General features: G+C 38.6%; 1 protein-coding gene and 1 long non-coding RNA gene across 2 annotated transcripts in view; both read right to left on the bottom strand.

The window, feature by feature from the left end:
* Window positions 1-669: 669 nt before the first annotated feature.
* Window positions 670-2,147, bottom strand: LOC149501362 (uncharacterized). The gene is made up of 2 exons (XR_016324311.1): window positions 1,765-2,147; window positions 670-878 (listed from the first exon to the last, which is right to left on the bottom strand). It is a non-coding gene; the product is annotated as an uncharacterized LOC149501362 (long non-coding RNA).
* A 5,172-nt stretch (window positions 2,148-7,319) lies between these two features.
* The window catches only part of LOC114240436 (uncharacterized protein CG3556), a 104,005-nt gene continuing 86,437 nt past the window's right edge, over window positions 7,320-24,887 (bottom strand). Inside the window, exons 2-10 of the mRNA XM_089733481.1 lie at window positions 15,651-15,720; window positions 15,002-15,192; window positions 13,671-13,768; window positions 12,972-13,219; window positions 11,603-11,763; window positions 10,748-10,964; window positions 9,601-9,751; window positions 8,324-8,535; window positions 7,320-7,740 (exon numbers count right to left, since the gene is read on the bottom strand). Coding sequence (XP_089589607.1) covers window positions 7,679-7,740; window positions 8,324-8,535; window positions 9,601-9,751; window positions 10,748-10,964; window positions 11,603-11,763; window positions 12,972-13,219; window positions 13,671-13,768; window positions 15,002-15,192; window positions 15,651-15,711 — 1,401 coding nt within the window. The 5' untranslated portion in view covers window positions 15,712-15,720 and the 3' untranslated portion in view covers window positions 7,320-7,678. The remainder of the gene's footprint in view (window positions 7,741-8,323; window positions 8,536-9,600; window positions 9,752-10,747; window positions 10,965-11,602; window positions 11,764-12,971; window positions 13,220-13,670; window positions 13,769-15,001; window positions 15,193-15,650; window positions 15,721-24,887) is intronic.

Genomic DNA, 24,887 nt, shown 5'->3' with positions numbered 1-24,887 from the left:
CCACATGTTAGACATTGCCGATACACAAAACCAACCATTTCCTGGCAACGGAAGCTTCGGACATGGGTAGGGGTTACAATTAGACAAAATATTAACGTCCTGTCTATGGTCAGCTCAACAACAGAAACGGCTCACCCACAAAAGAGCTATTTGCAATGGTAGTGACAATCAAAATGAATCTGAAAGTATTTCACTAACGTTGACCTTTCGATTTTTAAACCTAAGCGATAAGTTCAAGATAACTGTCAGCTTATCTCTCGGGGAGATACAACATCATAGCCGACAGGCTATCACGAGGAAATCAACCTGCGAAATGGCACTTTTTACCACAAGTGACCACAAAAGTTTTTCGAAAGTGGAGTCATCCGGATATAAACCCATTCGCCGACCAAGATTGGATACCTTCAGCAGACCGTAGAGGATGCAACTAGCATGGAGAATTCCTCCTCTCAACCTTCTCCCCAAAGTACTGACTCACTTCAACAGTATCTAGGGAACCTACCTGGTAGTGTTCCCAGACTGAGCGAAAGCATTTGGGTTTCCAAGCCCTCAGATCCCGAACGCTAGATAACTCGCACGAAATCCAAAACCTGCCCCCTCCACAGGTTAAACATTAACCCTGAAAGCTTAGAAAGGGGGGGGGGGAGGTTGTACAAATAATGACTGGTCTAAACAGGAGAAGATTTGTTGAAAATTAGCTGGTGTCAATCCACTTTGTCAGCATACTTACCAGCAACTAGAAGATGGTGCATATGGTGCTACAGTTTTAAAATTGATCCTAAGTCTGCAGATGTTGCCAAATTCTTTCTTCTTTTCCAAAAAGAAAATTTTGCCTATAAAACAATCCTTCTGCATCATAAAGCAGCGCTGTCGACTTTCTGTGGGCGAAATACATGTAGGACAGCAAACATTCTCAAGCTCTCTAATAAAAATTGCTATTTTAAAAAAGCCATCGGAATAGCTAAACAAAATTCAACTACTTATTACAATTTTACTAAGTGTAGTCCCATTCACATGAGATCCGAGAATAGTTCTAAACTGGTTTTCTTCAAACCCAGCCACCACATCACGCCTCAATGTAGCTTGAAGGACACCAACAACCATGTTGCTGGCTACGGGACGCAGAGTTAATGACCTTACTTTGCTCAACATTTCTAAAGACAGTTTCTTTGATAACAGAGAAAAACATCTTTCTGATACCAGTCTTTGGGTCTAAAATTGAAATCCATTTTCGTCAATAATCTGCATAAGTGCTTTCTAAACATGAAACTAAAGACATGCCCGGTAAGATTCGTAAGGACTTTTTTCTAACTATGTGTGTTGTCACAAAAACGGCATCCCGTACTGTAATTGGAAACTGGTCTTCGTTCAACCTTACGAGGTAATGGCATCAACGCATCTCTAAGAAGTGGTAGATCAGCAGTAGCCTCTGAGATGGATTGATAATGAACCAATGGACGAAATACTTTCTAGAGGCAATTGCAAATCATCCAAACGTTTACAATAATTATTGCCGAATAATAGAGCTTCGTAAAGATCCTCACGATTCTTTTTTTCAACACATTTACTTCTACATGATGTATATACATCATTTATACAATTTATACATTTTCTTGTATATACAAGATAAAATGTTTATTACAAACTTATAAATATTTTTTAATTATTGAATTAACGTGGAAGTTAACAACTGTTTTTTCGATTTAATAATTATATAAATTATGAACATTATCATTGCGCTTCATAATTTTATTATGGCTTTACCTATTTCATCATAGCGTTGTGCTTAATAATTTCACCAGCAGATAACAAACACGTCTTCATAATACAATGCTGTATGTTTTCCAAAGGCACATCAATATTACGGTTTTACATAACAATAAAACCGATATTATGTGCCGAGAAGGAAAACATACAGCATTGCAGGAAGTTCTTCCTGGTGAAGACTATGAAGATCAAAGATGGCTGCGCTCCCTTTATACTTGCTGGCAGCACCTAGCGGCTAAAGATGGAACTAAATTGACGGTCTATGGTTGGACATAGACAAGGAATCTAAGCTAAGTACACACTGCTTCTTCATAATACAATGCTGTATGTTTTCCTTCTCGGCACATAATATCGGTTTTATTGTTATGTAAAACCGTAATATTTTGTACGCAGTTGGAACGGCGCCCCTAGCGGCAAACGTAGGAAAACGATCCCATTCCATACAAATATGAGTTAACTTTTACGCTATCGAGAATGTTAAAAAACTCGCACTGACCACACTGAGCCCCACAGTACCACACCGGCTGGTAGCTGTCTGGCTACATCGCTTCGGTGATCACCTATTACTATAACGATATGTGGACTCGCAGTTTATCACACACGGAGATAGCGACGCTGTTTCATCGAAATCAATGGCTGCTACAAACTGCAGCGATCAAATGAGAGCTTTTTAATACGCTTTTATTAGCTTCAGACGTTGTTTGATAGCTCAGTAAAATAAAGGTTATTGTTCTTGAGGTTTTATTGTAAGGTGGACTGTATATCTATACTAATATTATAAAGAGGAAAGATTTGTTTGTTTGTTTGTTTCGAATAGGCTCCGAAACTACTGGACCGATTTGAAAAATTCTTTTTCCATTAGAAGCCGACATTGTCCCTGATGAACATAGGCTACTTTTTTAATTTTTTTTTAAATTATTTTTTTTTGGTTTCATGTGTGTTTTAATTTTTCCGAAGCGAAGCGAGGGCGGGTCGCTAGTAAAGTATAATTCAATATCAGCCGCGAGTCGCGCGTGCGCTTCTATATCGTTCCAGTTGTGTTCTGTGTCACTGTCTGTGTTCGGTCCTCGCCGCTCGAGGCGTCGATGCCGTGGTGGTGGTTGAACCCCCCCGCAAACCTCGTAGTCCCTGCTTGTACGTGAAGTACTGGCGCGGACAGACGTATGTATGTTTGTAACGGAATCTTTGAACATGATTTTGACCCCCTTCAAAACGTCCGATTAACTCGAAACTTGGTATACTTATTACGTAGTAAATATAGATTTACTAAAATTCAAAAAAACTAATATTATTTTTCATAATTTATTAAGAATCATTCATCAAATTACATCGAATTGCTATATTACGATAGCGAGTCGGTCGCTCAGTCTCGTACTAAGAATTTAATAGTACTTAATTTCATTCCAGATAACATCTTACCTACGAACGACAACCTCATTTTGAGTTAGTGAAAGCAACGTTAGCTTCCAACTATATCCAATTTGTTTTTCGGAATTAATTTTGTTGGCTAAACGTTTATAAGTCTGTGTGCTTAGTGCGAGTTTTTTAACATTCTCGATAACGTAAAAGTTAACTGAAGTTTGTATGGAGTTGGAATGTTTGCGTACGTTTACCGCTAGGGGCGCTGCTCCAACTCCATACTTTCAATTAGCTTTTACGCTGTCGAGAACGTTAAAAAACTCGCACTAAGCACACTGTAATAGGTTTGGTTAATGAATACATTAAGACATTTACCGGTCTTACAATCTTTACGTGACAAAGAACCGGTAATTGAATCATTTAAATACATAATTATTTAATTTTTAATTCGAAAGCTGTCATTTTTGTTTAGCGGTAGCCTGGCTGTGGTCATCAGAAAATGAACTAATACGTGTTGTATTAGATAACCATAATTTACCAAAAAAAATATTGTAAATAGGTGTTTAATAACAATTAACAGCTTTCTTAGTAAATCAACTTATATTACATTAAAAATATAAGACAATCTTACTCACGCTTCCTTTCACTAACTCAAATCTAAACCAGAAAAATGTCTAAGGAACTAACATGTACTGATCTTAACAGCTAATATAAATGTTGGAATGAGATATACTTAGCAGTGCAGTCAATATCATGTTACTTTACCTTTAGTACATACTTATAAGTATTGCAACAAATATATTTTACTTAAACACAACCTAACAGCGGTCATGTTATGACAATTTAAAAGTACTTGAACAAGAAACTTTATGTTTTGATATTAATACATGTGAAATAATAAAACTTTCCTCATAAATATAAAAACTTATTTGCTGTTTTCAAATTGCAACAAAATTAAAAAACAAAGACTAGATAATGCTTGTAAGGTATTTCATCTGTTCCCTCAATATACTAGGGCTTAGGTACTGTATTGGGTTAAATCAGGTATTTCCCGTCCGGGCGTAACTTTTAAGCTATCAGCGAATAGGTAGAATACAAAATCAGGTATTCAATGCGACCTTCTGAGTCATAGGGCCTATTTTTGCGTAGGTACTAAGGCGAACCCATTTTATATAACATTATTCGTTTATTAGCAATAGTTGACATAAATATTTCTCGTAGTTGCCAAAATAATTCTTACTATTCACTACGATAGTGTTGCTAGAATCGTGTCAAGCGAGAGCTCTTATTAATTTGTAAAATAACATTGAGTATTGGCTGCCGTTAACGTTTAGAATGCTATTTTATAATAACGTTTAAATGTTATAATAACAATGCTAATTATGTTTAAGTAAACAAGAACTAATCTTATAGAGTTTGCTAGGAAAAGTATTTGTGTAAAATAACGTGTCTTGCTCAGCTTATTGAAAAATGAAATGATCTCTCAAATTCAAAATTCGTTTTTGATTATTAATGATTGTGTTTTATTTTTAGAAATATCAAACTATAGCAAAGAAAATACAATGCTAAGAGATTATTTCGTTCTTATTCGTATTACTGTTATCACCGTTTGTCGTGGAAAAACTAAAAGATTTAATTATTTTAAAAGTTTCGGAATGCAAAAATAGCATAAGTAACACAAACGAGATGATATTATGATCCAATCATCTCGTTTTTACCAACGTACCGCCTGCGATCCGTTCCTAATAGTCGTTTAAATATCATATGACACATTATTTTAAACAAATCACTGCAATAGTAAAAAATGTATGTATGTAGGTTTGATGTAGTTTTTGATGGTGAAGTGAAATCTTTGGTATGTCGTAGGTGAGTTATCGATTACATATGGCTAATTACTATCACGTGTTGTACAGAATCCGGTAAAAGAAAATGATCGAGAGATTACTTAAAAGATTAAGAAAGCGAATCTTTTGGTTTTTTTTCTTTGTCAGCTTCTCCACGTTGGTTTTTCAGCGACAGGAGGTTTTAGTCAGTTCGACTCTGATATACCCCGCCCAGTATCCCCAGAAAAGGGCAGAAGTCCGGCGATTTCCTCCTGACCAAAAAAAAAAAGCTTCTCCACGTCGGTCCGGTCTGATTCGGACGTGTACCCACTAGAAGATAGTTTTCACATGCATTTTTAATTACACACAACAAATACGTCGGAATTTTCACTAAGAATTCTTCCTTTCCTTATACTCTCTTTATAAATAGCTAAAAAAACTTGCAAGATTTGCGTGAGATTATACATTGCGTGTTCTCATTTTTGTATGATTTTAGTTTTCTTTATGACTGAGGGATGACTAATGGCTCAGAGGCTTTTCCAAGTTTTTAGTGTGTTTTACTGTAATCTATTGTTATAAAAAATTAACTTCGTTAGGAGCATTGCTTAAGCTTTACTCAGCCATTCATCCGACTCTGGTAAGTTAGTACAAGTACTTAACGAACTTAATTAACGAATGTTATATGACGTAAACTGCTCGGTTTCAAGAAATCGATGTCTTTCATACGATTAGTAAGTACTATATAGGCACAACGGAGCGCGATTAGGTTTCGCTCGTAAGTAAATTAACAAAAATACAACGATTTCAGTTTATATTTAAATATGGTTGATATAGAATGTTGTTTTTAAAGATAATATTCAATAATTTTTTTTATATTCACATATAAAAATTTTATTTCGCGTAGAGTACTCGCGTTATTGACCAAAGTTTCTAGAGCATTCCAATCAAGACAATACCCTTAAACTGAAGTACTAAGCTACTAATTTCAATAAATACCCGACCAGGAAAAAATACCGGACTCTGTACTGCATGTTTACATAGGATATTCCATTGATTATTTTAATATAACGTTTAATTTATAAATAATGTATTTCCAAAAGTGATTTTCAGCTCAGTATTAGGTAAGCGGGTTTAAGTTAATTGAATAGTTTGCAGGTAACTTACAGTCTTAGAAGTCTTAGCCTGGTTTTAACTCTATTGATACTCGGGCGTATAGCCAGCATAGGTACTGTATGCGCGCGAGTTCATGTCCATCCTGAGGAATGCGGTAGTGCTGTGACCTATTGAATTATGGTAATGTCGATAATAACTACCGATTTAGTCATCAGCTGTCAATTTGGTTTAATTTAACTTAAGGTAATTTTGCAATTTATGAAATAAAATAAATGTGATAAGTAATTACTTGTTTATTTCTAATAGAGAAAAATATTCTTTAAATTCCAATTCAATCACTATCGAATGAAAAGACAACCGACAGATCAGAGTCGGAATCAGTATGTATATTTTTTCAGTAGGTTTTTTTCTATCTGAACTTGTTGGAAGCGGAGTAGTCATGGTTAAATAACACAATAGCGTTAGCTTAAATTATGATATCGATAAGCTCGCGTCACAACCGTCAGATGTCAGACGAATGCGGGGAGGCGGGCGAAGGTGGGGCGAGCTGCCCCCGCGCTCTGGCCCCGATGGACATGAACTCGCGCGCATACAGTAAGTACCATTACTCTACCTATTACTACCGCAAAACAGTATAGCATTCTTGGTCGAATTCAGACTTTGACCACATGATTTCGCTTATTCCCATTACCAGCGCTGAACTTACAATGTTGTATTATTGTTGGTAAAGTACTGAAAATTCACTCTTTGAAAATTCACTCATTTTATATCTGTATCAATACAGATATAAAATACAAGTTAACATTACTATATATAGGTTTTAAATTAGCAGAAATGTTCAATTCAATTTGTGCGCTAAGATAATGTATTTTACGACTACAATTTACTGGTGTCGGAGATATTTTAACTTTGTAATATTAAAATCATAAAATAATGTAATATAATAGAGAGAGGGGTCGCGTTATTTTGATTTTTATTAAGACTGTCAATCCACGGTTTGCATTTTACGGGAGCATAACGGATTGTCACATCTGGTGGTTACTAGAGCCCATAGACATCTACAACGTAAATGCGTCACCCACCTTCAGATATAAGTTCTAAGGTCTCAAGTACGCAATAACTTTCAACCGAGACGAAATGGTATGCAGTAATAATTTACCATTTCGAGTTCAGTGTGAGTCCATCCAGTCTAGCTACCTCCGACCGTGGCTGGCCAACCCGTAATTCTCTCTAATTAATACTAAAAATCATCGAATCTGAAAATTGTAAAGTCTGTATTATTTTGCTACATATAGATAACGATAAAATATGAATTTTAATTCTCGTGTTAGCCACACCACAAAATTAGATTTATAAGAACTAGATGAAGATGCTGACATGAAATTAATAAGATGCGCTGGTGAAAAACAATGTTACCAACTTTAAAACAGATGAAGTAATACAAATATTTGAATTAAGGAACACTATAAGATTTTAGTATAAAAAATGAATTCTAATTTCGAAACAGTTTTAAGGTTCAGATAGTTTTAAGGTAAACTCTAAAGTACACAGTTTATGGTCTCATCTCTGCTGTTGTTCTTCATCTTTCTCTCTTGATGACAACAATTACATTTCGTTTACAGCTTCTTGTACCAGAAAAGGTAATGCTCTCCGTCTTCCACCAGCAGATCGTCAACACCTGGAGGAGATTTATCGTTTATTCAATTAGTGGCAATAACTTGACACCTAAAGTTCAAATTTCGGTCAATGATAATGCTGATGATTTTAGGAGTTGTGGGTAAAAGCGTCTGAATAGTTTGTACACAAAGTCTGAATCTCGAGGCTCACCACTGCCTGTTGTTAAGGCAGGCCCACCTGTTGTTAAGTAGTTACCGGAGCCCATAAACATCAACAATGTAAATGCCGAAACCCACCTTGAGACATGGGTTCTTCTTTTTCTCTACCTTGTTCCACTAGGTGGGGTCGGCATAGCTAATTTTTCACTTCCATTCTCTTCTATCAGCCGTCATCACTCCTCTCTCTCTCTCTCATATCGTCATTCACACACTCCATCCCTGTCTTCTTCTGAGAACTGTTTTTTTTTAATTATTGGTTAGGTGGGTGTACGAACTCACAGATCACCTGGTGTTAAGTGGTTACTGGAGCCCATAGACATCTACAACCGTAAATGCGCCAACCACCTTGCGATATAAGTTCTAAGGTCTCAGTATAGTTACAACGGCTAAATCGTTATAACTGTTATAATTTTCTATTATACTAACCAACAGGAGCGACCAGTTGGTTTCCGGGGGGGCTGGTGGGGTCCGGGGTCTCGGGGAGACGGTACAGCAGCCAGTAGTGGTAGCCCATTGGCTCCTCCTTGTGCCCGGCTAGAGTGTGCACGTAGTGACCGTTCGGCCATTCGCTGGCTTCGAACTTGAATTTCGGGTTCTGTTCAGCGGCCATTTGCATCACGCGGTAGAAGGACACGTTCCTGAGGACGAGAAGCACTCATTAACCTTAAAAATCGTGACCTTAATTATTGCAAGCACAGAATGGTGGGACCATAAACTAGAGATGAAACGGATAGTGGTTTGGCCGGATACCGGATACCGGATATTCGGCAAGCTGCAAGGCCGGAGCGCCAGATATTCGGCCCTTTCGGAAATATTCGTGCGCGTTCGGGTGTTGTCGCACGTGAGCGGAGATCGCGACGACTCGGTACGACGACGATTTGGTATTCATTCACCACAATTTGCCACTTGTTAATTTTGAGTATTAAACAAACTAATTAATCAAACAATCACATTTGACGTGCGATTATAAAAATAAAAGTTGTCAAAAAACCTATTGTGGTATTATTTGCCTTTTGTATAAACATGAGATTTTCTTAAATTTTACTATACGAAATCCGGCCGGATACTGGTTTACTATCCGGTATCCGGCCAGATAGTGAAAACATGGCCGGATATCGGATAGTTACCGGATATCCGTTTCATCTCTACTATAAACAATCATTGCGATCTATTGTTACTACATCAGGGTACTGAATATTTGTCCAGCCCTTTCCACCTCGATTTTGCTACCTCAGGGCAGTGTCCTTAGTGCGAGTTTTTAACTTTCTCGATAGCGTAAAACTTAACTCAAATTTATATGGAGTTGGAACGTTTGCTTACGTTTGCCGCTAAGGAGGCTGTTCCAACTACATACAATAGTTAACTTTTACGCTATCGAGAACGTTAAAAAACTCGCACTAAGTATCCCAGTAACGTGCTCTTTGTCACAGTGAGCCGTTTTTGCTTATAGTACCTGCAAACTGGTATATTTAATAAATTATTAAATTATCGCAAATGCCATGTTTATTTTTCGGTTCGAAGGGTAAGACATCATCTGTTATGAAATAAAATTGAAACGTTTGGCTCTTCGTGTGTATCAGGGTCTACATTGGTGATAATGTGGCCACTAAAAACCATTTTACATTTAGTCTGCAGCGAACCAGGTCCGTTTGAAGACGTAATAATTAAAGAAACGCATTGCGTGTTGGATTCAAAACCGGTACCTCGGAGCGACCATTTGCAAAGTGAAGTTCTCAGTAACGTTAGTGCCGAGCCATAGGGTGTAGGTGAAGGAGACGTTGCGAGCTTCGGATTCGTTAATTGCCTGTCCGGATTGATAAGCCAACTTCAGGATTCCGTCGCCACCGTTGTTATCTGCGAAGAAAGGAGGTATGATTGCGTATTGAGAACTGTCACTGTAATGGTGTCGGTATGGCGACAGTGATAGGGTCTTGGGTGCGTTGTAAGTCCACGTGTGTTGGTACCGACTTATATTTTTGCAGTATATTTACTGCAAATACAACTTGGTTCGATAAGATAGCCAATTTATTAAGGATTTTTATTTCAAGATCGGAGCTAAGCGCTATTCATGCCCTCGCTGTGGTATTGCATCAGGCATCGATTCGGTTGTGCTCTTGACACTTTTGATTTTCGTGAGATACCAGAGACCTGGTCAAAATAGGTGGTAGGGACTGAAGTCAAGTGACCGAAAAGAATGGAGTGGATGTGAAGAGACCTACACTCAGCATTGAGTTGACCTGGATTGAAGCAAAGAGCGTTAACTCTGTCGCACGAAACATAAACAGTCCACAAATGAACAACAACTGACAAACGACATATGAATTAACTAAAAGAGTCCGTTCAGAACTGCCATTCGCTTAACATTTATATTAGGTTGATAGTACTGTTACAGTAACCTTCTCTGAATAACTATAAGTTTCTACCAACTCAGTTGTATATACAGCGTGTGTTTTTTTCCCTACCAATTCTCTAGTTGCTTTAGGAGCTATTACAGTTTTGCACGGCCGCGTAGGTAAGCTCACGGACGCAACTTGAGAGAATCTGTTAACACCAGCCTTAGCAAGAGAAGTGCTTCGCAGATTCTACGACCGGATCGAAATCGGGACCCATTGAGAAGACCGGGCAAGAAACTCAGCGGGCTGTGTCTATCGGACACGTGTTCAAGTATAGTTTTAGAACAAGGACACGTAGCCCGTTTTTATTTATTTATTGCTTATATGTGTGGACGAACTCACAGCCCACCTGGTCTTAAGTGGTTACTGGAGCTCATAGACATCTACAACGTAAATGCGCCACCCACCTTGAGATATGAGTTCTAAGGTCTCAGTAGGCTAGACGTAAGAGACAAACCTAAAGGCTCGTGACGACTATCCATGAGCTTGTCGCTGCAATGCGGAGGTCGGACTGCAGCCAGCGAGGCGGGAGTGAGCGCAGCCACCGCGGCGGCCGTCACCGACACGTCGCCCCACCCGCCGTCCGCCGCCTGACGCTCCAACAACCACTTGCGAGCCGCCGGCAGACTCCAGTGCTGGTGAGCGCCGGGACCGCTATCAGAGTCCTCTAGTGCCTGAGGATAGATATGTTAGAAAGGTGTAAGCAACGGCTTTTTTCCTACCCATCCGCTGGTGGCCTAAGAGACTATTTCAGCTACGCCCGGACGGGTAAGTGAGCCCACGGGCTCAACCTGAGTAAATTAGCTAACACTAGTCCTAGTAAGAGCAGTGCTTCGCAGATTCTACCACTGGATTGAAATCGCGACCCACGACACGAGAACCCTGACACAGCCCACCGAGTTTCTCGCCGGATTTTCTCAGTGGGTCGCGTTTCCGATCCGGTGGTAGGTTCTGCGAAGCACGGCTCTTGCTAGGGTTCGTGTTAGCAACGTCGTCAGGTTTGAGCCCTGTGAGCTCACCTACTAATTAAGGTTACGCTGAAATAGCCTCTCAAGGCTCTCGGCTTAGGTAGGAAAAAAAACCTGGCATCATTAATGAAGATTTGAAAGTACTTCATCAGTTTTATGTGCAACGTATGTTTACTGCACTAGACGTAGACGTCAAATGGTTTCAGAATTGACAGATAATTTCAACACGAATTAATTAATCAATAATTTGAAACATTTCAACTGAAATGGTAAAATGAACGCTATTCCCAACAACAACAGCTCCGGCGAGATACGATCTCGAGGCTTGGGGAAAAAATCATTACTTGTATAGCAAGTGCGGTGGTGGTCAGGGTTCCGAAGCTCCCGTCAGGATGTTGTTGCCGGGCCAGTCCCGCCATGGGGCGTCTCACGAAATGGATGAGGCTGCGGTGGCGATGGTCCTGGACCACGCAGCGCAGAGCCAGGATAACCATTGAAATCGTATCTGAAAAGGCAAGTTGGTGTGATATCTCGAAGATTCGTCAAAATGCAATGTTTTGTATTTTAAAGAAAACTTATTGCGGCATAACTATAATAGTTAGACATATGCTGTCACGGCATTTTTTGTAAATAATAATGTGTTCTACAAAGTCGTAGTATATTATTTTATTCTAACATCAATAGGTTTTGCAGGGCACGCGATGTAAAGAATATTTTAGGTATTTTTTTACACCTTGGCTTACATTATTGGAGTTTTAGTAAGGATCCCTACTTTTTTCAAAAAAGATTATAGCCTATGTCACTCGGGAATAGTGTAGCTTCCAAACAGTGAAATAATTTTTCAAATCGATTCAGTACTTTCGGAGCCTATTCAATACAAACAAACAAACAAATCTTTCCTCTTTATAATATTAAGTATAGATATATAACAATATTGTAAATCAGTCTCCATTCACACTGAATATCACGGATAGCAAGATCTGAACAAAGTTGATATTCAACAGGATAATAATGACCCGAACATACGTCGCCTTCAGGCTTTGACTTACTTTTTATCAAATAAAAGAAGAAATATACTGAAACCGTATCGTCTTCTGCTTTTGTTGATTCTAAATAGAGGAAAAAATTTATGCAAATTTTCAAAACCGTACTGTTGAATTAATCGTTATAATTGATATGTAAATATGTATTTTTTAAGGTCTCACGTTTATGTCAAAGGATGTTTTAAACACATTTTTACTGCATATTGTTGCCACTTACCACTAGACAAAAAAAATATATTGCATAGATGGGCGGACGAGCTCACAGCCCACCTGGTGTAAAGTGGTGACTGAAGTCCATAGACATCTACAACGTAAATGCGCCACCCACCTTGAGATATAGGTTCTAAGGTCTCAGTATAGTTACAATGGCTGCCCCACCATTCAAACCGAAACGCATTACTGCTTCACGGCAGAAATAGGACCCGTGCGGACTCACAAAAGGTCCTACCACCAGTAATTACGCATATTAAAATTTTGTGGGTTTGATTTTTATTACACGATGTTATTCCTTCACCGTGCAAGTCAATCGTGAACATTCGTCAAGTACGTATTTCATTGGAAAAATTGGTACCCGCCTGATATTCGAACACCAGTGCATCGCTAGATACGAGTGCACCGGACGTCTTATCCCTTTAGGCCACGACGACCTTTTAATCTTGTTTAATCTTACCAAGACTGTGGTCAGATGCGGCATTAGCGATGTCTAACAGTCTTCGGATATGCCGCCGGCGGACGTGAGCTGCCGATGAGCAGGCGGCAAGGGTCGCGTACGCGAACTCCAGGTCCTGAGGAGGCTCGCGATGGAGGAGCGCGGCCACCAGGTCCCGACCGTGGAAAGAACGAGGGTCCTTGCAGAGTGCGCCGAGAGCGAGGGTGTAGGCAGCGAGACGACCCAGCGGCGGCGGAGACTCGTGGTGCCTGAAGAAAACGAATAACTTATTTTTATTGGATTAATTGGGAGAAAAACTTTAAGTAGCTATGACAGGGTTTCATTACTAATTGTTAAACAATACGATGTACTTATTAGCCGTTAAAATATTAAATTAGGTATTCAGAGTAAATTTATATGTTTTTACTCAGAACTATGCCGGTTTGGTTTTCTACGTTTTAAAAAAAGGCCACTTATTTCATTATTAGAAATTATTATTATACAAATTTTGAGGCAAGTGAAGCTGCGGGGTATCCTCTTTTTCATATAAATCATTAAGTATCCTTAATATCTTTATGAAACTTATTTGGCATACGGCGTCTGTGTATACTTGTCCTTATTGACCATCACAGGACAATACTGCTTTGGGTCAGTTGATGTATGAATCGTTCGATGACACGACCATTAGCAACGAAGATCACGACAAAGAAGATTGCTTACTTCGACATCATGAGCAAAACCTCGATCTCCATTTGCTTGGCAGACAGTTGCATCTCCAGTCCTTGCTGTTCGATCTCCTTGCCAGTGTTATTAGCCAGCTGAAATCAATATTTAATTTAACTTAAAAGTTTGGGTTTCGAGTAACCAAACTGAAGTTTGGCTTTAATTACTTCATTGGAAATAGTAAAATGACTACTAGTGGTTTTATTTTTTTTATTTTTTTATTGCTTAGATGGACGGACGAGCTCATAGCCCACCTGATGTGGTTACTGGAGCTCATCTACAACATACATGCGCCACCCACCTTGAGATATAAGTTCTAAATTCTCAGTATAGTTTAACAAACAAAAAAAAAAATGTTTTGCGTCTCTGAATATTTTTATTTCAGACCAAAAGTGTGTTTACAAATCTTTCAAATTAGGGCCACAATTTCCATGTTTCCATTGAATACCAACCATAGTGAAGTCTGCAAGTACTGAGACCGTTCGATTAGGCTTCAAAACTTCTTTGTTTATAAAACAAGTTATTATGAAGAACATCTATATTAAGGTCGCTGCTATAAAATTATATTCTACTAGCAGACCCGACAGAGGTTGTCCTGCAAAAATTAATTCAAGTCGATCCAGCCGTTTAGGAGGAGTTCAGTGATAAACACACGCACAGAAGAAATATACCTATATATTTAAATAAAGATTAGAATTTTTCTGCTATCTAATCCGTGGGCTACTGATGGTAGTCTGAGGTTCTCGATAGCGTAAGAGTTAACTTAACGTTTGCTTACGTTTGCCGTTAGAGGCGCTGTTGCAACTGCAAACGAATTCGAGTTAACTTTTACGCTATCGAGAACGTTAAAAAGCTCGCACTAAGCACACAGATCCCGTACTCTGGTAATACTTTAAGAGGAGGTATAGTTTATAGTTGTGCTGGTAGCATGCTATAATGGATTAGTGGTTTGTATCTACCTGAAGTAGGACATACAGCAAGACGCACAGACAAAAGATGGACATTACAGACAACTATGTGGAAAGGACCAAGAGGAAAAAGAAGAAGAGGGCGCCCTAGAAAAATGTGGATAGAAGATATAAAAGCGATAGCAGGAAGCGATTGGATAAGGAAAGCCATGGACAAAGTGATTTGAAAGAAGCTGGAGGAGGTCTTTACCCGAGAAGCGGTTCCGATCAATGGTACAGAAGAAAGTAACGTTAGCGAATAAAAGAAAATTAAAGAAATTCTACCTTAGTATATTTATATATTAAATCGCATGTAATAACGATATCATTATGGATTGGAAATAAACGGGCTTTATTATTACTATTATTATTATTATCTACCTGAAGTGTGAGCATCACGTTGTGGGTATCGTTGCCCCAGCCCCAGTCCGCCTGCCGATGGTTCAGAAGGTACTGCAGCGCCTTCTGAATGGCCTGACCTTCGTTCAAGGTCTCTGCTTCCCAAGCCACGCTGGTAGGGGGAGAGGCGGTCGTAGAAGATTTGGTCGTGGCTGTGGTCGGTGGCTCGGTCTCTGTGGAGTACAGTTGGGTGTACAGCTTCTCCTTCGTCGTTAATTTCTTTTATAGCTTCAATGAGCTTTTAATAGCTCGTTATTCTAGAGTTTAGTGACAATGGAGTTAATGTTTTTTGGAACGAAGTTCCTTATAGAACGATGCAGAGGGGTACCCTAACCGAGAAGGAACGTCCGTAACGTAAGATTTTTATTAGTAATGCACACATTGTACGACTTAACTTGGAAGTTGGAAGTTGGAACTTGGAAGTTAATCTTGAAGATTTGTTGAGTACGTATTTCATTAGAAAAATTGGTACCCGCCAAAGGGATTCGAACACCGGTGCATCGCTCGACACGAATGCACGGGACGTCTGATCCTTTAGGCCACGACGACTTCAATCATACATGCTACTTTCTTAATAAAAAACAAGCACTAAGATGATCTTTGGAAGACGAGAAGTCCAATTTTAACATACCAGTTTGTCCGTAGACCGTATGGAGGAAGATCAGAACACAAAACGCCCAATAAAAAGCCATGTTGATGATCTGAAACAAAGAAATAGAATTACTATATAATTACGGTAACTAGTTGGCATAATATTCAAATGACGACGACATTTCGGTCGCGTGTGACCGCGAAAACCGCAATGTATTCGACATGTTATTGAGAAGGTATTCACGTAGTAATGTCCAAGGGCTACAGTAACGATTTAGTATCAGATGGGCCGTGAGCTCGGCTGGTAGCTCGTTCACTCATGGAATTTAGTAGAGTATTAATCAATGGAATTTAGTAGGGTATTAATCAATTTGGACTTAAGATTGTTGTGCCATTCTAACAAGTTCACGGCGGGAATTCTCTTTTCACAAGGTATCTTAGATAAATATTCAAATGCTCACGACCTCTGTACGACAGAAAAGTCTGGATAAATATCTAGAAGGATCTAGGAGGTCCTAAACAAGGGAGATACGGACGAGGCATATTAGATCTTACTTCGCGTTTAAGGGAAGTAAGATAGGTCACGGTGGTGAAATTGTGAGTTAGCTGATTAGCAAATGAATATCTGCCAGTGTATATTTGCTCTTATCACGTTAATATGTTTAAACACTACACACGTGAAAGCATTCATTAATTTTGGTCAATTAGGATAATATGTTAACTCAATATTCAGTGTCCAAGTTTAGTCCTACTAATATTATAAATGCGAAAGTTTACGAGGACGGATGTTGGTTACGCTCTCATGCAAAAACTATTGAATAGATTATGGGAAAACTTTACAATCTAATGGTTAATATATTAGAATGGCAATTAAACTATAATATAGGACGATCAGCGTGCCACAAGTGACACGCTATGATGAATAAATGGTTTTCAATAAGTCGGCGACATTCACAGCGGAACGAGATATCATTGGTAATCTTATACATTATGAATACACGCGTGAACTTCTTATTTACGTAGATTCCCATCCGTAATACGTGTATAAGAGGCTGACACATCAAAATTTATAATAGCATTAGCGATCCGCCCTCGCTTCGCTTCGGGAACATTTAGTTTTATTATTGATAGCGGAGTCCCGCGATGTTACCCGCGGTTATTGTCGTACCGCGGGTGACGCCGCGGGCGAACCTAGTCTAAAAAAGTAGCTTAAGTTATTCCTTATATCATCCGCTACCTATCAGTGAAAGTCTCGTCAAAATCGGTCCAGCCGTTCCGGACTCCAGCAGTGATAAAAGCTGTGAAAGCGCGAATTCAAAGAAATCCCAAACGTAAGCAGAAACTGTTGGCCCTTGAGATGGGGTTAAGCAGAACCACGGTGAAAAGGGTGTTAAATGAAGACTTAGGGCTTCGGGCATATCGAAGAAAAACAGAACATCGTTTGAATGCTCGTCTAATGGACCTGAGACTGAAGAGATGCCGCGCTTTGTTGAAGCGGTACGCGGGAAAAAAATATCGGGAAATTCTTTTTTCGGATGAAAAAATTTTTACCGTAGAAGAGAGCTACAACAAACAAAATGATAAGGTGTACGCACACAGTAGTGAAAAAGCGAGCAACCGTATTCCGCGTGTCCAACGAGGTCATTTTCCATCCTCGCTCATGGTATGGTTGGGAGTTTCTTATTGGGGCTTAACAGAGGTACATTTTTGTGAGAAAGGTGTAAAAACGAATGCAGTTGTGTATCAAAATATAGTCCTGACGAACCTGTGGAACCTGTTTCTCATACCATGTTCAATAACAGGCACTGGGTATTCCAACAAGATTCGGCGCCAGCTCATAGAGCGAAGAGCACACAAGACTGGCTGGCGGCGCGTGAAATCGACTTCATCCGGCACGAAGACTGGCCCTCCTCCAGTCCAGATTTGAATCCGTTAGATTACAAGATATGGCAACACTTGGAGGAAAAGGCGTGCTCAAAGCCTCATCCCAATTTGGAGTCACTATCCTTGATTAAAGCAGCCGCCGATATTGACATGGACCTCGTTCGTGCTACGATAGACGACTGGCCGCGCAGATTGAAGGCCTGTATTCAAAATCACGGAGGTTATTTTGAATAAACTTTAGTGTCATAAGAATCTATGTTTTGTTAAGTTCATTTTGGTATATGAATGGTTACATAATGAATAAACTTGTTTCAATTATTTTACATTAAACATGTGGCAGAATTTATGACCTGACTAGGTATATTCATATGCATGTAGTAAAAAGCGGTTATTTCAATATTATTATATTATTCAATATTCTTACTGGTGGTAGGACCTCTTGTGAGTCCGCACGGGTAGGTACCACCGTCCCGCCTATTTCTGCCGTGAAGCAGTAATGCGTTTCGGTTTGAAGGGTGGGGCATCCGTTGTAACTATACTGAGATCTTAGAACTTATATCTCAAGGTGTGTGGCGCATTTACGTTGTAGATGTTTAGGGGTTCCAGTAACCACTTAACACCAGGTGGGCTGTGAGCTCGTCCACACATCTAGGCAATAAAAAAAAATTTACAAACACACTCCAATTTTATTTATACGTATAGATTGTGTGGGCGTTTCAGTCAAATATACAGTTTATATCATGATACAAGCGCGCGAGACGCGGCTCTCCGTCGATCGCGTCTCTGAATATGTATAATGTTACGTCTGCTCTGTTCTCGTGGGGCCATAGTATCGGCGGCGTTTATAATATTTGTTCTTTAATATCGTGGATAGTGTTGGAAACCCAACAAAATTGATATAAAACCTTTTTTATTGTTGTGGTTGTGGTTTTGACATTACGTTTGTATTTGAATTTTGGAATGTCTTAGTTTTGTCAATTCTCTTTTTTCCGTGCTATTGTACGCGATTTATAAAATTGTAAAAATATACAAATTTTATACGTGCAATCCTCGCGAGTTTATTTATCAAGTTCCTTGCCCATCCTAATCATACAGTCCACTACAGATAGTTTGTTTTGTTAAGATGTTTAGCTGTCATACAAGCTTAATTATTTATTTTAACGGCCGTCTGGTGTAGTGGTCAGTGACACGGTCACTACACAAGGGGATCGCGGGTTCGAATCCCGCCAAGGGAAGATATTTGTATGATAAATATAAAATGTCTTTTCCAGGGTTATGGATGTATATTAAATATACGTATGTGTATAATAAAAATCTTACATTTATTTTCGTTATCTGGTACCTGTAACACAAGTTCTTTACGAACTTAGCACGGGACTAGTTAACGTGGCGTGATTTTTAGTAAATATTTATTTATTTAGTATTTATTTTTATTGCCCTTGTAGACAGACGACGATTCAGCCCGATGTTAAATGGTTACCATCGCCCATAGACGTCAGCAATGCCAGGGGCACAGTCAAACCGCAGCCTACTACATTATCTAGTTATCGTCACTAAAACGCGCGGTGTCTACAGAGAGTCTCTCTGTGTTTTATACCGTATTGGAGAGAATTTGGTCGGATCATCTGATTGGGCTGCTGACCCTCTCACTTACAGCACCAAAAGCAGCTACCAATCCAGTCTGCAAATTCCTAAGCAAGGTTAACTTTAAATAAGCGGCCGGTTGTAAAACCACAAGCTAAATGAAATATGTGCTCAGTCTAGATATCTACAGGGAAAATGATCCTGCACTTTATCATTCCAGTTATTTGTTACGGGATACGGGTATGCGACCCTGGTCACTTGCAATTACTGTCATTACACACAACACAAAAATGATATCCTTCAGTTTGTTTCAAAGTCTATACCATACTACAATCCTACATATTTATGTCTAGAAGAATGGTGTAACCATAATCCAGTACTATTAGGACTTCCAAAAATCGGTGGGTGATGATTTCAGGTCACTATGTCTATGGATAACAAACAACAGCAGTGAGTTTTGTGGTTTCTCCCTCAAATACAAAAGCATACCTTTTGATACCTAGTATAGACCACCTGGTATCACGGAACAGATCGGAAAGTATCACGAAAACAATTTGAAAGACAAGATTGTCGTAATCTTCGTGTCGTTAAGTCGTATCTCATAGAAAATAAAGGTATCAAATCTACCGAAGGCATATTGATTTTATATAGTACACGCCGTTAGCTCCTGTTACACTCGGTGAAGCCGAAAAGAAATGTAATAAAAATCACTTTATCCCTGCGTCTGTTTTATGGCCCAATATAAATGTAAGTCGTTTGATATTCGATTTCGATGAGAAAGACAATTTATGCGGCGTATCACACGAGACGATCCGTGTTCGATTTGACGCGTGATAGATGAAGCTCTTCAGGTATTCTGCGAACCTGGTACTTCGTGAACAAACACGTTAAGCATGTACTCACACGCTCACAAATATTATTATTATTATGTACGAGACGTGTGGCGCAATGTTTAATGAAAAATATATGGTACGATGAAGCTCCTCAGGTATTCTGCGAACCTGGTACTTCGTGAACAAACACGTTGAGCGTGTACTCACTCACACGCTCACAAATATTATTATTATTATGTACGAGACGTGTGGCGCAATGTTTAATGAAAAATATATGGGACGTAATCGAATAAAATTTTGTCATCTGAGCACTTCTGAAAAAAAAACAATCTATAATGTGGAAAGATTTTTGTATTCAAAAGTTGTTTCATAGGTATGTGAAGAAAAATACTAACGTAATTTAAGCTCCTCGTTTATATGTGACCTTAGTACTTGTAGACACATAGCACAACGCACTCTGCACACATTTTATTTACTATGTATGTTTGCAAAATTAGCTCTTAACTAAATATAAATAAAAGCCCAAACAGTGGCAGGTCAGTTTGACATTTCTCAGCGGAAGGTACCACTCTTTTGCCTGATTTTCCTAAAGATCATCGTGTATAATGAAGTTCAACTTATTATTACAAGGTAAGTGAGCCCATAGAAGTGAATACGACCACTCCAGACGCGAGGTCTGAGCATAGGACTATTTCGCCGACTATTTCGCTAATCTATTAAAACTGCCGTAAAACTAACTATTACGAGAGGGATTATTAAGATTATTAAGATTCTTTAATAATACCACACCGAACATACACGATGTTACGATACATCGCGTAAAACACACGAAGCTCGACAGGTAAACGGTTAATAGGACGTATTTTCACGGCTGACTGCGCGGACACCTTTCCAATTAGTGCACTAGACGGAAAATTACAGAACGCCACTTGCTGTAGGCAGCTGTATAAGGCCGATGGTAATTTGCGCAAGTGACGAGGCTATAATCTTATTAAAGCTTTGATGGAGTTAGGTTCTGTACCGTGATAGACGTTTAAAATTTACAACCAGCCTAAATGAACAATTTACTCGTTTTTTTTTTGACTACCTATACGCTGATAGCCTAAGGGGCTACTCCAGATTCTCGCGGATGAGTAGGTGAGCTCTCGGGCTCAACCTGAGAAAATTTGCTAACACTAGCCCTAGTAAGAGTGTTTCGCAGAATCTACCACCGGAACGGAAACGCGACAAACTGAGAAGATCCGGCGAGAAACTCAGCTGTTCAACAGCCCTTCGTCGCAAGCGACGGGTTCAGCGAGGACGGTGACCGGTGCTTGAGGTACCTAAAAGCACCGATAATGGATCGGGCGGATCCGTAATGACGTATTATTCGTATGTGTGACTCTTTTTGATGAATTTCATGTTATAAGCTACTTTTGTTTCATAAGTTTGTACCGTAGACGAAGTTAATGATCACCGGAAATTAAATAGTCACAAGACCCATCCATATATGTACTTCGCATTGAGACAACTTTGTTTTTAAATAAAATTAAATATTTAATTTTCGTTTTTAGAAAACAATGGAGTGAATTGTGTCAGCAACTTTTAAATCGGACGAAGCAGCCTTACGTAATAATATCGAGACTTGTACCTCAAATCTCGATCCGGGTGGGGGCATGCACATAGTGATGCCTATGGGTTTCAGTAACCAATCAAAGCACTAAATAAATAAAAGTGGAAATAACTTCGTTTCACACATAAATTTGTCATTCTCTCAACAGACATGTTTTTTAACTTCCAAAACTTATTTAGTTAGGCGCTCGCATAAAACATTCGCTCCGCAAAAAAACAGTACGTGCAGATCTGAGCTATCAATCAGGCCGCGCTGGCGACGCGCGACATTCCAAAAGATAAATTACATAGTTCTTTTACCCGTATTCATACGATTAATGTGGCGTTTCATCGCGTTGCTACAGTGTGTTGAATAACATATGTTGCGCGAGAGAGTTATACGGCGGAAGAGAACAATTATCATTTACTTATACTACGCTGATAGTTGACTAATCGGGTTAAAGGTCGTTTTTAAATTAGGGGACCGAAAGCGAGTTATTTGATTTAATTCTCATAGCCTTAATGTTACCGTAATTGTAAGTACAGTTTTGTTGTCATGACAACACTGTTAAATTAGAAGTTATACAGGACTTTTTGGCGGAAACGCGAGGAGTGAAGTTGTGTGATTTGTTTTATTTTGTCTATTTAGTGTTTCTTCGGGTTTAAATGTGTAATAATGGTGGTTTATTAACTATAATATCTGTGAAAGTGCACAAATGTGGGAAAATGAAATAAAGCCGCTGGACGTAACTTCTCGGGATCCTCCAAAAAGTCCACTGAAAAAATCTTAATAAATGACCACCATTTTACTGAGATTATTTTTCATCCCATTTCATTTCATTTAATTTCATCCCAGTTGATTAATGTCTCAAATTAATCATCTTCATTGCATTTCACTCCATAATATCATTTTTCATAAAAATATGAATATAAAATAAAATAAGACACGACTAAAGGTCTCAGTTACCAGGTCATAAAATCCTTTAAAAAAAAAAAAGAAGTTATACATTATAAACAACCCCAAATCTCATTCGTATCACTGGTTCGAAATTTAAGTTTTAACTTGTTTGATATTTTTCCAGTAATGCGTGTTGAAATGCGGCAATTTTTTATTTTTTTATTTTTTATTGCTTAGATGGATGGACGGCTCACAGCCCACCTGGTGTTAAGTGGTTACTGGAGCCCATAGACATCTACAACGTAAATGCGCCACCCACCTCGAGATATAAGTTCTAAGGTCTCAGTATAGTTACAACGGGTACCCCACCCTTCGAACCGAAACGCATTACTGCTTCACGGCGGAAATAGGCGGGGTGGTGGTATATACCCGTGCGGACTCCCAAAAGGTCCTACCACCAGTGATTACGCAAATTATAATTTTGCGGGTTTTGTTTTTATTACACGATGTTATTCCTTCACCGTGGAAATCAATCGTGAACATTTGTGGAGTACGTATTTCATTAGAAAAATTGGTATCCGCCTGCGGGATTCGAACACCGGTGCATCGCTACATACGAATGCACCGGACGTCTTATCCTTTGGGCCACGACGACTTCAATGTTTAATCAATATATCAGTGATAAAGGAAAACTAACTGGATATTAGAACATTATTAAAAACAAAAGAAGTACGATTTCTAAGCTTTGGCATTATCAAATGCGTAAAATGAAAAATATACTCGTAAATGAATATATAACATATATAATATTATCAATAAATGAGTGATTAACTTGATTGTGATTAAGCATTTTTTATTCTGAACACGCCTAAATACGAAAAAATGGAAAATTAGAGAAAGTTTAAAATCATGAAATCGTTTTTCGCTGCAAAATTGAAAACGACCCTTAAATGTTTTCACATGTACTTATCTATAGCATTCAAACTAATACAGAATAACATGAAAGCCTATTTGGTTGAATCATCATTTCACTTAACACGCGACATTTACATTGTAATTATAGGTGCGTTTTATGTGGTCGATACGTTGGTGCGACGTGCTGTCCAAGGAATTCCTAGTATCTTTCGCTAGTACCACATCTCAAATGCATCAATTGGATACGAGTAAGTAATTAGCGTCGCGAAGGACTCGTAGGGATACTTCAAGGTGGAAGATAATAAACAAGAGATTTTTTACTGGTGGCAGGACCTCTTGTGAGTCCGCGCGGTTGGGTACCACCACCCCGCCTATTTCTGCCGTGAAGCAGTAATGCGTTTCGGTTTGAAGGGTGGGGCAGCCGTTGTAACTATACTGAGACCTTAGAACTTATATCTCAAGGTGGGTGGCGCATTACGTTGTAGATGTCTATGAGCTCCAGTAACCATTTAACACCAGGTGGGCTGTGAGCTCGTCCACCCACCTAAGCAATAAAAAAAAAAATTAACACTAGGTGGGATATGAGCTCCTCCACGACCAAAGCAATAAAAAAAAAATCATAAAAGAGTAACGTTTATAACATATTGGAATATTTACTGTATTAAAGTTTTCTTTATTCAGCCAATTTTATAATGAAATGCCGGCACTAGCGATCGCCATGTCGCTCGCAGCCCCCGGGCCGCTGTTAAAATGAAAAGTGCTCTTTCGACGTACCTACACCAAATCGTCTGTTATCAAGTTGAAAAATTCACGAATCTCTTTCGTGAATATTACACCAGTTTTTTATAGTTCGTTCGTAATTTATACTTTTTAAATTAGAATCTTATATCTTTAAACGAGCAATTCTTGTATACTAGTGGGCCCGCAGTAGTCGAAATTCGACTTTAATCAATTTAAAGGGGACGGCCCATTTCAGGCCCAAAGCGGACAATAGATTAGAGAAAAAATACTTAGTGCATTAATTTTGTCATAAATAAATATGCATTTACTTTCTTCCAAATATGCGCCACTACAGTTTACAATAAGTAGTTTAAAAAAAGTAACTCTATTGAAAAAAACAAGAATATTATTTTTGCGGGAAAAATATTGCCAGCATCAAAACCTTTTACGTATTAAGTAAACATTTTAAGTATATAAAAAAACATATAAATAAATCATTTTAAATATTATCATTAATCAATCGATTTTAATCGATTTTAAGCTCATAAAATAACATCAAAGACATACCCATTGGACTTTAACTTGTTATTATACTTGAGACCTTAGAACTTATATCTCAAGGTGGGTGGCGCATTTAAGTTGTAGATGTTTGTGGGCTCCAGTAACCACTTAACACCAGGGTGGCTGTGAGATCGTCCACCCATCTAAGCAATAAAAAAAAAAACTTAACTTGTATTGTTATTTAAATATGTACAACTAAAACAAAACATAACAAATAAAATATGATGTGTACTCGTAAAAAAAATATTAAGAAATAAATCAAATATCGATTATTTAAAAAAATGATCGATAT

This window comes from Bombyx mandarina, chromosome 16 (genome assembly GCF_030267445.1).
Source record: "Bombyx mandarina strain Sakado chromosome 16, ASM3026744v2".
NCBI classification, from domain to species: domain Eukaryota; kingdom Metazoa; phylum Arthropoda; class Insecta; order Lepidoptera; family Bombycidae; genus Bombyx; species Bombyx mandarina.
The sequence above is the reverse complement of the archived record's forward strand: the minus strand, read 5'-3'. Positions and strand labels throughout refer to the sequence as shown.